At 45.8% G+C, this 14488-nt stretch overlaps 1 protein-coding gene across 1 annotated transcript in view; it reads left to right on the forward strand.

Annotated features, from left to right (window-relative positions):
- The window catches only part of LOC125941014 (endothelin-converting enzyme 1-like), a 39046-nt gene that overhangs the window by 8154 nt on the left and 16404 nt on the right, over nt 1–14488 (forward strand). Inside the window, exons 5-8 of the mRNA XM_049657891.1 lie at nt 2218–2352; nt 8750–9085; nt 11395–11646; nt 13908–14181. Coding sequence (XP_049513848.1) covers nt 2218–2352; nt 8750–9085; nt 11395–11646; nt 13908–14181 — 997 coding nt within the window. The remainder of the gene's footprint in view (nt 1–2217; nt 2353–8749; nt 9086–11394; nt 11647–13907; nt 14182–14488) is intronic.

Genomic DNA, 14488 nt, shown 5'->3' on the forward strand with positions numbered 1-14488 from the left:
AGTTCCGCCTCGGCGTCATCCCTTGGAGTAACCGAGTCAAGGAGCACAGCAAAGAATGAAAGAGCTAACGCGGAGCGCAGCAGGCGATGAAACGTGGCGATAGCGAAGAGAGCGTGAGCAGGAAAGCGGAGCAGGAGGGTATGGCGAAAGCTTGAGAAGAAAAACATGTAGGAATGGTATAGAACACGAAAGTGAAACGTGTCCACAGACGATATATAATGGCTAAAGCGCCCTCGTTGACACGCAACGATCACAACTACCAACGTCGATGACCATGAGCAACCGTCGTGCATATGGAAGCTGCACTACGCTGCACACGCTAGTAACTGACACACTGTAACTGAATCGTCACCGAGTCAAATCAGCGCACAGCGCGTGTAATTGCAGATCGAGTGCGTCGCTGTGCTGAGTACGGTGAGCCACCTAGGTGGCCATATATGCTGGCAAATAGACCACCGCACTGTCAGTGAGCCGAGGTACTGTCGCGTCTGCTCTCTGGCGTTTGTGGCTCGCTCGTCTACCGACCGAGAGGTCGTGGGTTCGATTTCCATTTTGCATGTTTGTGGAACTTTTTCTTCTGGTTTCTTTCTTTGTATTATGTTCTATGACGTACCGTGACGGAAATACGTGCTTGGTGGACGCTTCGTGTGAGATGGAGCCACAGTAGCGTCGCTGTATATTCACCGAAGGCATGCGACGAGTGCGTCCAAAGATGCCATATATGGAAATAAAGCACTGCATGAGCCGAGGTCTGTCTGCGGCGGCTTCTGTGAATTGGGACCATCAGTCACCCACGTGCTGCTTCTCGCGATCTCACCGATCAGCGCGGCAGTCACGCTGCACTTCGCTCCGTTTGCAACGTGCCGCTCAAATTTCGCATTAGGGAGTATCGTAGTAGTCGGTGAATTTTTTTTGTGCAACAATCTATGAAATGAATCTCGCGGTTCTACCTTTAATGTTTGGTAAGGTAGATGTAATCATTCGTGTTCGAGAGCGAGAAGCTTTACTGCAGATTTTGTTATTGCGCGAACAATTATATGGACACTCCAGGAGCATTTCTGCCATCGGCGTTGTCTTCGCGGTGATGTTCCGTACAATCTATAAGTACGATGACACCGGTGCCGCGCGGCGTATGCTGTAAGTGCAAGGGCAAGCGTGCGAGGTTGAGCCGATGATGGCGGCTCGATCTCGCGCGCCCATGTGAGGAAAACGGGGAAGAACTGCAACATGGGGACTAGTCGGGCTTGTTTGTATGAACACATACTTCAGCAAACAGCGCAAACACGGGACACAGAAATGGAGCACACGACAATGTCTCCCATTTTTGCGCTGTTTGCTTAAGTATGTGTTCGTACCAACAAGCCTGGGGAGGAAGCGTGCCGTCTTCCGTCACGCCCATGGCGCCGGGGAAGGGAAGGGAAGGGGGGCGTTGTACTTAGGCAGCGCGTGGTCGCGGGCTTTATCGTGAAAGTGATCTATCTGCTTTGATGGCACAGTCTAGGTGGGCTGACTGCTGGTAGCTTTGCGTTTGCTGTGTTCTCGCCGCTCACTTGGCGTTGAAGCGATAAAGAGCATGAACGTCACTTCGCTCGCTCGCTGCTACCGCGCTTCCTCACGCCAGCGTTTTGACAGTGAGTGCCCAGGGTTATCGAATGTGATGTCTTCTTTTTTGCTGTGCGCGCTGACACCATGCTTGTTAATTTAGTTAGAAAGCGCATGTTTACAAATTTAAAGAACCGTTAAAGATACTATCCTTTCTTCGTATGGCTGCCTACTAATTTGCTATCAAAATCGATGCTTCGCCTTTTGGGCGAAACTTTTACTTATTTTAATAAATGCGACAGGTGCATACGAGGCAACAGTTATATACACAAATTTCGATGGAGAAGGTAGTGGAGAATACTGAGAAGGATTACCGAACGAAGCCTAGCGGAGGTCGCTAAGCAAACGGCGCCGATTCCGTAGGGCAAAAAATGTCTAGCCGAGACGAAGTACCAATGGCTACAGCGAGCGTGCAGGGTTTGATACCATCGAGTACAGGTGCCGATGTATACCGGGTTATAGGGATATCCCGAACCAGGCTCATAATGAACGCAGTGAAGAAGCTTTGGGATGCCAAACTGTGCGTGCCTTTGTGTCATAAAAGAATTTCTACGCGAATAAACTGCGCCAGACCAATAACCCACGGAGGCATTCACAATTGCGGGACGTTCGCAGGGAGAGTCACCCGCCATGGCACCACAAGTCCAGATCCAGACCAATGTGGAAGAAATTTCAATGTACGCCTTCCCTGACGATGACGTCAAACACGTGCAGACCACGTCGCAGACCACCGGCAGAGTACCAGAACCGGTATGGAGACTGCATATACACTTTTAAGCTATTAGGAGCCGTACATGACATCCGAATAATTGGTTGATTATAAATATCAGAATGGTTTTATATTGAGCTTGTTAGCACATATTGAGACTCATTTTTCCTTTTTCCGAAGACAGCATTTCACCCGCTAACAACTTAGTTATCGCTAAGTGCAAGACGCGCCTGCATGATTTCGAACTTTCTCGAATGTGATCTAGGATTCTCTCTGTAGTGTGCGTTCTTGCTGAACCTCGTGTAATCAGGTTGTACACCCGAGGCGAATAGTGTTGTAATTCCTGGAAGGCGTGCGAGCAACAGCGAATGCACTGGAAACTTCGACGAGTCTTGCATAAAAGCCGACGCGCATGATCCGCAGATAAGGTTTTTGACGATGGACGAGTGTTGTGGCCACCATCATGATGCTGACTCTTACTTGTTTTGCTGGGAACAGGTTCGCCCAATAAGTTTGTCGCATTTCATGAATCATGAGGAGCCCATATATATGTCTCCGGAAAAAAGTAGTCAGGAATTCGTGTGCCACTGTTAGGTAACCAGAGCTGAAAAAAATTCGTAAGGCCGCAACATTCATATGAGGACGAATTACCAGCGAAGGTGTTTAGGGTGCAAACATGGGCTGCCTACATTATGAAATGATATCTTTTTTTTCTCATATGGCACCACACTACGCCGACAGAATCGTCCCCATAGTCACCGCACCTCCCATGGATCTGCCGCAACCGCTGCTGCAGCCACCCTGGCACCTCCGACGCGCGTGACGTCATAACCACAGAAGCGCAGGCCACGTGCACAGGCGCCGTCGCCACACTTTCCCCCTCATATTATTCGTCAAACAGCATATAAAATAAATAAAACGCATGAAGGCCAACTTGCTACACTAAGTACGCTTTCTTACACGAATATACATGGTGTTTAAGCGAACACCTAAATGTTGCTTGTGGCAGATAGCCCAATTCTAGCTCATCAGCTGGTTTAGTCGAAGAGACGGACTTGCACACAAAAAAATGAAATGCATAATTGACTAATAAACAAAAGTTCACTTCTTAAGTTTTTAACTAATAACCGTATGGTCCATACTGCGATTTACAAATTCTAGCCGTGGAGTTCGCAAGGCGGGTGCACTTGGAACGAATTCTCAGGTTGACACCAGTTTTGAGATATTAATTCCATAACTTTACGGTGAAATGAATTGGCGGTCCAGTTACTTTCTCGAAACGTCGTTTTTGCATTGAAGCCCTGAACTAACTGGCACGCCAATGCATTTCTCCGCAAATGAATCGGGAAATAATATCTCGAAATTTCTGCCATTCTGAGAATTCGTTCCAAGTGGATCCGCCTTCCGAACTCCGCGGCTAGAATTTCTAAATTTATATGTGGGCCATAAGCTAATTAGTTAAAAACTTCAGTGGTGAATTTACGTTTTTTTCAGCCGCATTCATGGAGATCAATTTGTACGCAAGATACGAAACTTGTTTTTGGGAGTTGGCGAAGTGCTTGAAGCCTGCGTCACTTCCGCTACGGGTCGGCCCGTTATGGCAATAACTCCGGGATTGGCCCAGGCCTTTCCATAGCCCGCCATGATATGGACATAAGCCGGCCAGGGTACAACACCCCCCCCCCCCCTCCCCCTGGGACCGCCTGCGGGCGAAGCATACGGGGGCTAATGGTGAACAGCTTCGCTGTAAGAAAAAAAAAACCTACATTCGTGACTTGCGTTGCGCCACTGTGGTTCTTCACCGTCGCCACAACATCACAAAATTCTAAATGGAGCTCGTTAGCACATATACAGGAAATCACTTGTGGAGAGCACGAAAAAAAGAAGGCGAAACTAGAGATCCAATCTCCGCTTGTTTCGTCCACTTGTCCCGTTTCTTTGCATTGTCCCCAAGTATTCGGACTGATGATGATGTGTGTACTATTGAATATTAGCTAGTTCTTCTACTAGTTGAAGAGTAAATCAAATTATTGTTCAATCGCTGGGTTTGTTTACTTGGTCATTGATGGATAGGTGAATTATTCGTCCGCTCCAGGGAGCAATAGAATCGTCAGCCAATGGGTATCTTTGCAAATTATAATATATATGAAGCATCCATTCGACGAAACAACCAACATGCTTTTAACGTTGAGACTATTCAGCCTGATTGAATCTACGTGCAACTTCATATATTTACTACCAGTGACACGCATGACAAGAAATTGAGGACAAGTATAAATTCGTGTAATAAAAACAGTTATGTTTTTTATATTTGAACAATCATTCTAGGCAGTCTGGATTAGGAAATAAATCCAAAGGGAACCTCATTCACTCAACATTTTTCATTACAGCTTTATAGATAAATTTATTCACGCCTAACATTTGTGGTCACACTTGTGGTTAACCTTTAGAGAAGTGGAACATTTACTTTTCTGCCATACGAAACGGGCGAGAATAATAATAATAGTAGTGTAGAATAATACTGCTACTTATAAAAATATTGGTTTATTATTTCTAGAAAGGAAAGTACCGTCAAGCCGTCAGACCGTCAGGCCTACCAAAGCCACATTGGGCTTCACTGGCAGAGCTTTACAGGCAGTCTACAAACGTTCACAAGAAATTGTTTCTATCGCCATTTCTAAAGAGAGGAAAAAAAACTCAGAAAGAAAATAAAGAAAGCGCATCAATCCGTACATATACGCTGATACACACAATATAGACATTATCACAGTACCTGTACATAGATATATACGCATACATGTCTTGCAAACCTCAATTGGCACGTACAATTTTCACCGTACGATGTAATGAATTAGCATAGCGGAATAAAAAGGGGATACATAATTTTAAAATGAACTAAGAAAAAGAACTGAAAATGCTCCTTTGACAACCTCTGGAGAAACAAACTTTCGGATCACGTTACTAACGCAAAGCCCACAGAAAGTATGCGTAAAAGTAGTAGTATGCGTAATACAGAAAGAGATAAGTAACACCTACTTGTTTAAGTATTGTAGGTACTCAAATCCGCACGTTTTAGTGCTTTCTTGAGCTTATATTTTGTTGTGGACTGTACAACATTACAAGGCAAGTTACTGAACAACGCCGGAACATTGTATTCGCGCATTCTTTTGCGGTATTTTGTTGCACATCGTAGTATTTGATACCGCCATTTTGGTCTAAGGCAGCGGGAAGTTACATAAGACACTTTCAAACGATTGTCCCAGAAATGTCTCAGGGCTATTGTATGCAGCAAGACAGAATAAAAGTCCGGAATTGATAATGCTTTAAAAATATTGGTGTTGCCTTCGAGACACAAGTTGTAATATATAACCTTTAGAACAGAACGCATCAGTGAATTAATTCTTTTTCACAATCGAAGAGAGCAATGACCTTAAGCCGTAATCCCGTATCGGACTACACTGTAGCATAATGCATGCGCTGTGGTTCTCCTTACTGATAATGGTATGAGGTGGCGGATTTTGTAAAGTGAGCACAGCACCAGGCGAAGCCTTTGATAAACTTAGGAAACGTGCGAATTCCACGAAAGGTCGCTGTCAAATGGCAAACCGATGTAATTTACAAATGATGTGTAGTCGATAGGGTCGCACGAACATGGATTACATTGCCATCTATGTAATATTATTCCCCTAGTTAGGTGAAATTTAAGGGGCTTTGAAAGCAGACAAGTTTCGTTTTTAATACGCTAATGTCGATTAAATTTGTTGCAAACCAGTCCATTGCCTTCGTTGCTGATTCTTGTAAAAAAGAAGCTGCTTGAGAATAATGATTTGCACGAGAGACAAACTGTATCGTGTTCATATTGAAATATTTTAATGGGGATTGCATTAGACAGATTGTTAACTTGAATGTTAAATAGGAGGGGGCTTAATATTGAACCTTGTGGAACACCGGCTTTGATTGGCCAAACGCTGCTGTGAAAGTTTTGAACTGAGACATACTGATACCGGTCCCGTATGAAATTATCGAGAAGTGACAGAAATAAAACACAGTATCCCATCATCGAAAGTTTCGTTAACAATAACTCACGACAGACACTATCAAATAATTTGCTTACGTCGAGACACATTTCGCACGCTACCTGGTTACCTCCTAAACAGAAATTCAGAAAGTCCGAAAAATCATCCAAAAGCGACTGAGTGCATTCGCCTTTTACAAAGCCATATTGCTGAGGTGACAATATGTTGTGAGTATAAAGAAAGCCGTTCAAAGTTAGGAGTATATGTTTCTCTGAGATTTGTGTCAAGCAAGATAAAATTGATATAGGCCGATAGTTTTCAACTTTGCCTCGAGATCCTTTCTTATATAGTGGTATAATGATTGCCGTTTTCATTCTGACTGGAATATCTCTGCATGACAAGGTGTCTTTAATTATTGCTAGCAAAGCGGTGCTCAAGCAGGCATAGTTTTTTTTTATTTCGAAAGCTTGCCCTTAGGCATAATACAAAGTATATCAACAATACACGAACCGACTTGATTCATGCAAAAAATTTAGAAGTGAACGATGATACGGTCCATGAATCCAACGTTCAAGGTCGGGTGGGCGGCCAGTTTCTTCGAAGCTGACTGACGGAGATGCCATCGGTACCTACGGATTTGTTGGGTTTAAGACTAAAAATAATTGTTTTTAGGTCACAATCAGTCACAAGTGGCAGATAAGCCGATTGCAGGTTGCTCATTTTTAATATACTTGAATCCGGTTATGGTCTGCTGAAACCTGATATTCTATCATTAAAAAAATTCTATACTCTGACCATCAGATAAAAAGTGGGAAAAATTAGGGCTCATTAAGCAGTTTATTACCAGTACCTCTCAGGTCATTTATTAGGGACCAAGTTTTACGGCTATCAAACCGGACATCCGCAAATTTGTTGCGAAAGTGAATACGTTTAGCGAGGTGAATAGCTGCATTAACTTTATTTCTGTAAAGTTCAGATTTTAAACGAGGTGTGTCACAGTTAGGGGTTCAGCGATACAGGCTCCAAAGCAGATCTTTTTCTTTTATAACAGCAAGGGTTTCACCTGATATACATCACTCGTTAGCGCTGCGTTGCTTAACTGTTATAATTCCAGTAGATTCTCTCCTAAAGCCATCTAAAAGAGCAACGCCTTTTTATATATTTTAGGCGGGGGCAGGGTTGATAGAAAACCGTGCCTATCATACTGTTGGACTAGCCTATCGAACAACCTTGGATCAGTTATTGAAATTTCTTTCTTGGAAGTGCTAGAAACACTCGCGACAGATGACTGTGTTAGAGAAGAGCCAACGAAGTAGTGATCAGCTAGTTTTGCCTGCACAACTGTAGAGATAATGACTAGATTACACGAGCGCGCGTTTATTTGGTCAATGCATGAAGGTGGAAGTTTGTCAGCCAAACATTCTTCACGTGTGGCACAACAGATAGTTGTTTCTCGGCCCCATTTTGAAATGGCATTAAGGTAATCACTGGCAGTTGCCTTTGAAGGACAGAGTGTGTCCATATTTATGTCGCGTATCAGGCACACACGTTCAACTTGGAATGTAACAATTATGTATCGCAGTGGCAAGAACTTCTGACGTAATGAGTGCAATTTGCCCACAAATACACAAGTACATATCGACAATTCCACTGTGATTATTTAACGTAAAAAATGTCGCAGTTTCACCCGCAAGGCGAAGCATCAATTGCGATAGAACCTTAGTAGAGAATGCGGAGTAAGGATAGTAGTTTGATCAGCTGTATAAACTTGGACATGCAGCAGCACCAGCAACGCGCCGAACTGGTGTCGACGCCATCACTGTTTTACCCGCATTCTAACCGAACGCGCGCGGCGTATTGGTCACTTCTGCCAGGGCCTCAGGGGTCTGTTCGGAGGTTTTCGACGTGATCAGAACGGGAAACTAGTTGATCAGTGTCGGAAGTGTTTACCACCTTCTCGCCTTGCAACCTTTTTATATAAATACGCATTTGGTGCCGCAGCTGAACGTCGCCTCCCCTCCCTCCCTCCCGTTCCCTCATGGTCTTTCGCGCGACGGAACAAGTGGCGTTTGCTCTCTATATAGGGTGATTGTAAAGGAGGAAAGGGACGCTTAATTCTGCACCCCTTCAGGAAGCACGGCGCAGAACGCGCGCTTGTTCTCCGCCGTGCGTTCCCTCCCCGTGAAAACGCCCGTCCCTCGCACCCTTTCCCTCGCGCATGCAGCGTCCGGCGCGCGGTGACAATTTCATTGCCATTGACGTCATACGGAACCTCACGGCGACGGTGACGCCGACGGCAGAAATCCTCTTTGAGTGTCTATATAAAATTGCTATCGCAATAACATGATTTCAAAGACGCGTCGTTTATTTCGCCCGAGCAATATAAAGGCGCTGACGTAAAAATAACTTTTCGTTGACGCAGATGAAGACCACGAGCCAGACGACACCCCGCTGTGCTTCTTTTGCCGCAAACAACGCCACTGCCATAGCGTTTGCAGTCATCACGGTGTTCACGCTGTCGTTCATGTTGCTGGCTGCTCTGCTGGCGCCATCCCGTAGCAGAGGTACAGTCGTGCCCGGGTTGTGCAGCACTGAGGACTGCATAATGCACTCGAGGCTTATTCACCTCCGCACGAACGCCAGCGTAGATCCCTGCAAGAACTTCCAGGCATTCGCGTGCTCAGCATGGCCCGCGTCCAAGGAGATAGTCAGCTTTGCTAGTGGTACCACGTGGGACGCGGTGGTGGCTTGGTACAAGGTGAAGTATTCATAGCTTTAATGTACTAGGCGGCCTTTGACAACATGTCGGTCTTGACGTCATTCATTGCATCCGCCACCCGCAGCGCCGAAAGCCAGGGCATTCGATGTACAGTCTGTTTCACACTTAAGGGGAAATCTGGGAGCGCGTTGCATCGCGATGCGGCGAGTGCTGGAGTCGGGCGCCGGAAGCAGCTCGCGCAGGCGCAGACCGTCGAGGTGCGTTATCTTGAACCGCCTCGACTGCTACGGCGGCGCGCGCTGGCCACATCGCCGGGAAGCGTGGTACGGTCAAGGGCAGTTCATTGTTACTGCGGGCACTGAGCCGATAATGTTAACTAAACGTTGTGCGACGCCAACCTCTGAGCCTTCATTGGCAAAATGGGGTTCTACGGACTTCTTTTGACAGCACGCTTCGTTTGTTCATTCGAAGGGCCGAGGTACTGAGTGCGTGCACGCATAGTTCTTCACTGCGTGTGCTACCGTAATGTGCAGCGACAAGGAGGAGGCACAAAAATATGCGCACAACGTTTACTTAACATTATCGGCTCAGTGCCCGCAGTAACGATGAACTGCCCTTGATAGTAGCACGCTTCCCGACGATGCGGCCAGCGCGCGCCGCCATAGCAGTCGACGCGGTTCAAGATGACGCGCCTCGATCGTCTGCGCCTGCGCGAGCTGCTTCCGGCACCCGACTCCAGCGCTCGCCGCATGGCGATGCAATGCGCTCCGAGATTTCCCCTAAGTGTGAAACAGACTGTACAATGCCTTTTCTTTAGCTGTGCCAAATTTAAAAAAAATGCCCGTGGCAGAAGGCATAATCCTAATTCTTGATCTAGATTACTCGATGAGGCGGCCAATTACTTCGACTATAAATCGAATGCTTATTGAACACATAACATATTTACGATAAATAACTTGAGTATTTACTTTACGACACATATTTCGAACTAAATATTGTAGCTGGTGAGGATGCAAGGCATATCGACTTCGAACGAATGTCAAGGATTGCACCGGTTTTGAGATATATGTCGTTAAATTTGCGGCTAAAGTAGGCTTTTGTTCCACGCTGTTTGATACCTTGTAGCACGAAACTAACTGGTATGCCAATGAGTTTCGTTGGACACTTAGAAAAATATTATATCGAAACAAGCGTAGTCCCGCGATTTCGTTCCCAGTCGATATGCCTTGCCTGACTAGCTATGTTTTTATATTGAATTTTGTGCCTTAAATTTAATAAAGAAGCTAATGAGCACAACTATGGTAAATAATTGATTCGGTATTTTCATTTCGCGAAGAAGTGATGACCGCCACATCGAGTAATTGACATGAAGGGTTAAAAACGTGCTATTTGCCACATCATAGTTTTTTTATTGTTACAAATAACCATGCATACAAAAGCTGGACACCAACCTTTTCAGTAGACTGCATCATAAATCGAGGTGGTTTATGCCTACTTTGGTGAAGAAACAAGAATTTACATCGAGGCATACTGCAGACAGCATTTACGTGCGCTTGCACGTGTCGTTTGTTTAAGGTTATTATCCTCAGCCTCTGTTTCTTCCTTTATGCAGATAGTTCACTAGAAGGGATCCTACTTTGGGGTGTAGCGAGGTCTAATACACGTCAAGTGTTCACGCTTGACAATGAGCAGTGAGAATAGAGCGCGCTGCTGTGTATGTGATTGTACATGTGTCTAGGCGTGTGTGAAACGTTAGATGAAGTGCCAAAAAGTACCACGGGAATGTTTCTAATATTCTGTTGCAGCTGTGCTGTAAAATGTGGCGCTGCGGGCGTTCACGTTTTTTGGCAACTCATAGGTCTGGCTACCAAACGTTACAAGATGACCAAACAAATGAAGGAGATATTGAGATCAGCCCAACAAATTATTACATTGTTACTAGACTATACATTTTCAGAAAGTTGTGCGGGATGTGAAAGTTGGAAGTAATCTATTTGACTATCGTTGAAACTTGTATAAAGCTATGTGGCCTACGACAGCTGTAAATAATCGGTGTGACGGTCGCAGAAAGTTATCTGGGGATTATTTTTTTCTTTTGCTTTGCTTTGGTATTTATTTTTATTTCCGAGATCAAACTATCAATTTCTAGTACCATACTGTCTTCATGAGTCCAGTCTCTGCATTTGCTATTACATGGGCTACATCACATAGATTTGATAAAGTACTTCATTCGAAGTACTACCACGCGTTTGATTACCATCAAGTGTAATCCTCAGAAATACACTGAGCTCCCTGCTGACAGCTCATAACAATGCCTCCACTGCCAAATCGTGCTGCGATTATCACAGGGTTTCGAAAATCTTCTGACGATGAGCTCGGAGCGATACCTTCCGGCGAAGAAAGCGTTGGCTATGTACCAGGCGTGCATGGAAGGACAGCCTTTGGGCCAAGCCCGACACGCCGGCATGGAAGCTCTAAAAAAATTCATGCGACAACGTCGAATCCCTTGGCCTGGTGAGCCTGACCTGAACGTGAACCCCCTGGGTGTACTTCTCGACTTCGCCTTCAACTGGCAGACGCCATTTTGGTTCCACGTGCAGGTAGTGTAAAAGTGTTGTCTTTGGTGAACGTGTCTTCTGTCTGAGAAGCAGAGGTAGTTCAATGTATTGTGGGTTCCTCTCAAAATTTTGGACGCGAAGTGCGCACTTAAATTATAGTGACATGAGCTATAGGAATCCGCTAGCCGGAAGCGAGGGCACAAACAGATGGATGTGAAGGCTTCTGCCCGCTTTTCCTGCAACGCGTCTCTGAAACATTGAGATTACATGACCTCCAGCACAAAGTGCACGCGAGAACATCGTACATGCAACCACCAGTCATCTTGTATCACCGGGCCTTTGCCCCGCTGGGCAACACTCCAGACACGCGCACGACCGGCTTAGAAGAGAGACTTATGCTCACCTGTTCCCTCCTGGTGCGTTTGGTCAGGGTACTGCATGCTCATCCCCCCATCTCCCGCATTACGTTCGCTTTATCACATTACTTTCAACACTGGACGCGCTCAAGCCACCATCCTTCGCGGCACACACTTGCACAGTTGCACAGTTTCCCTCGCACGCACAGCATAGGGCGTGCGGAGCGTCATATCATTTGGTCGCACTTAGTGATCGCACTAGGCCGATAATTTCCTTGGAGTGTCCACCTAATTGCTACCGCAGTGAAACATCGCGCAGATATTTCTTAAATGAAAAATGTCACCAACGAGAACTTAGTGTAAACATTGCAACAACCCGTGCTACAGGCTCAGAAACGACTAAGAAATGGCAGAACGAGCAAGTACAGAGACTCTCTGTATATAATGAAAGAGGTAGGTATGCTAGAAACGTGAGCTAACGTTTGAATGACCTAGTTTATTGCCTTTACCTAAGTCATTCATATTAGTTTCTTATAGACAACTTCGCTGTTAAAAAATAGTACCTCTCTTGGCCCAACAACGTTCGTTCTATTTTTTAACAGCGAAGCTGTTTAAACCAGCCGCAAAAAGTGCGCGTTTCATAAAAGCAAGCCATGCCGTAGCCATGGCAACCAGCGACACCGCAGCTGCCTGCCACTGCGTTGCTTAGCAACCACCTTGCTGAGGTCGCGCGCTATGCTCGGGAGGGAGAAAGAGAAAATGAGAGCGAGAGAAAGTGCGCGCGTCACGCACTATGCTTGGGAGAGAGAAAGAAAATGAAAGAGAGAGAGAGAAACAAATTGTAGCAGCACCAACGAGGCAACGCGCAGATGTGCTGGCGACGCCAAGCGCGCTTCTCTATTCGCCGCATTAGCGCCGAGTGCTCGCGGTGTCCTGACTGCAGTAGGCGCCTCTGGCGGCGGCTCGGCCGAGCTCCCACAAGCTGCGCGCTACTGCGCATGCGCCGTGACGTGATCCCGGCGTTTCGTCTGCTGCGCGCCGCCCGTACACTGTGCATAGCTTTCTCCCCTCTTCCCCTACGTGTGCTCGGACTGCAAGTGCTTCGCGAGGCGTTCCGCGATGCAACGGACCCCGAGGATATGCTTATACACTTCGTATAACTTAGCATCACTTGGCATTACTTCGTATAACTTAACATCACTTCGTATAGCCATGCCCAGCTAGGAACCGATCAGCTACGCTGTGTCTTCAGCCTTGCGCGACTAGTGAAAGCTACCCCGATTTTTTTCTTGCTTCTGTCCCTTGTCGTGGACACGATAAACGAGTGAGTGAGGCAGACAGGATGTGGGTAATTGCATATAGCTCCGGTGGGCTAAATCGTTACGTGAAAGTTATATGTTGAGCCTGTATGGAGAAATTGACAAAGTATGTTTATCTGCTATAAGAAATGGTGGGACTGCACGGACACAGCATTATGACCCTCAATAGGAGAAATAAAAACCAAACTGACGAGCCTCCAGGATCCTCTCAGCGCATTTCCTGCCCGAGTGTCTTACTGGAAATTTCAGCTTTTATGACACTCATAAGCATACATGTAGTTTAAGCCCAAAAATGTGGTCAAATTAGTGTTGCAAAATGTACTGTTACTAAAGCGCTTATAAGAGAGACGCACAGAGTTAATAATAATTAACGGAACGCGTGAGCAATTAAATGCAGCTGTCTCCAGTGCATACGCACTATGCTCTATTTCACCTGGACCCACGTTCATACAGTTGCATCGAGTTAAGCAGTGCCGAGTGTAGAATGGCGTACTCCGTTTTTTTTTCATAAAATGTACTGGTTAACTATTCAAAGTTGCCGCATTAAGTTGCTGCCTTTTTCACACGTCATTGGCACACCTTCAACTACTCGATTGTTTTTTACCGGGTTATTTATAAAAAACTGCAGGTGTTGCGAGGTAACCGCGGCCAAAGGAACACCCTGGTTCTTCGCTTGGGTAACTTCATAACATTCTGGTCCAACTACCACCAGAGTCTGGTTGCTGATCAGGTGTACTACAACTACCTCATTAATTACTTCGATGCCTTCGCTGACGCCAGTGACAGAAGGCCGACCAGAGAGGAGGTTGCCAGGATGGAATCGCTCCATTCTGACGTGCTGCACCGATTCCTCGAGTTGCAGACACAGAGTAAAAAGGCAAGAAAACTGACCAACTGTATCAGTGCGTCAAACTAGGCTAGTTAGTGAAATTCTGCATTTCTTGCGGTAAATGTCAAAGGTACGAACACGAATTAGGACTGACACAATTAAGTGTTTCACTCGTTCAACACCGTTTATTCATGTTTATGTCCCTTTTTTGTGCTCTTCCCTATGATGGATCGTCTTTTACAAATCCGCGGTCTCCCTCGTTTCTTGTAAGCCCGACAAGGAAACAGGAACATTCACATTACTCATTACCATCTCACCAAAGGCGCGGAAGTTGCATCATTCGTAGGTTACAGATTTTGGGGTGAAATAACGCGATTCAT

The sequence above is a fragment of the Dermacentor silvarum genome, chromosome 10 (assembly GCF_013339745.2).
Source record: "Dermacentor silvarum isolate Dsil-2018 chromosome 10, BIME_Dsil_1.4, whole genome shotgun sequence".
Taxonomy (NCBI): domain Eukaryota; kingdom Metazoa; phylum Arthropoda; class Arachnida; order Ixodida; family Ixodidae; genus Dermacentor; species Dermacentor silvarum.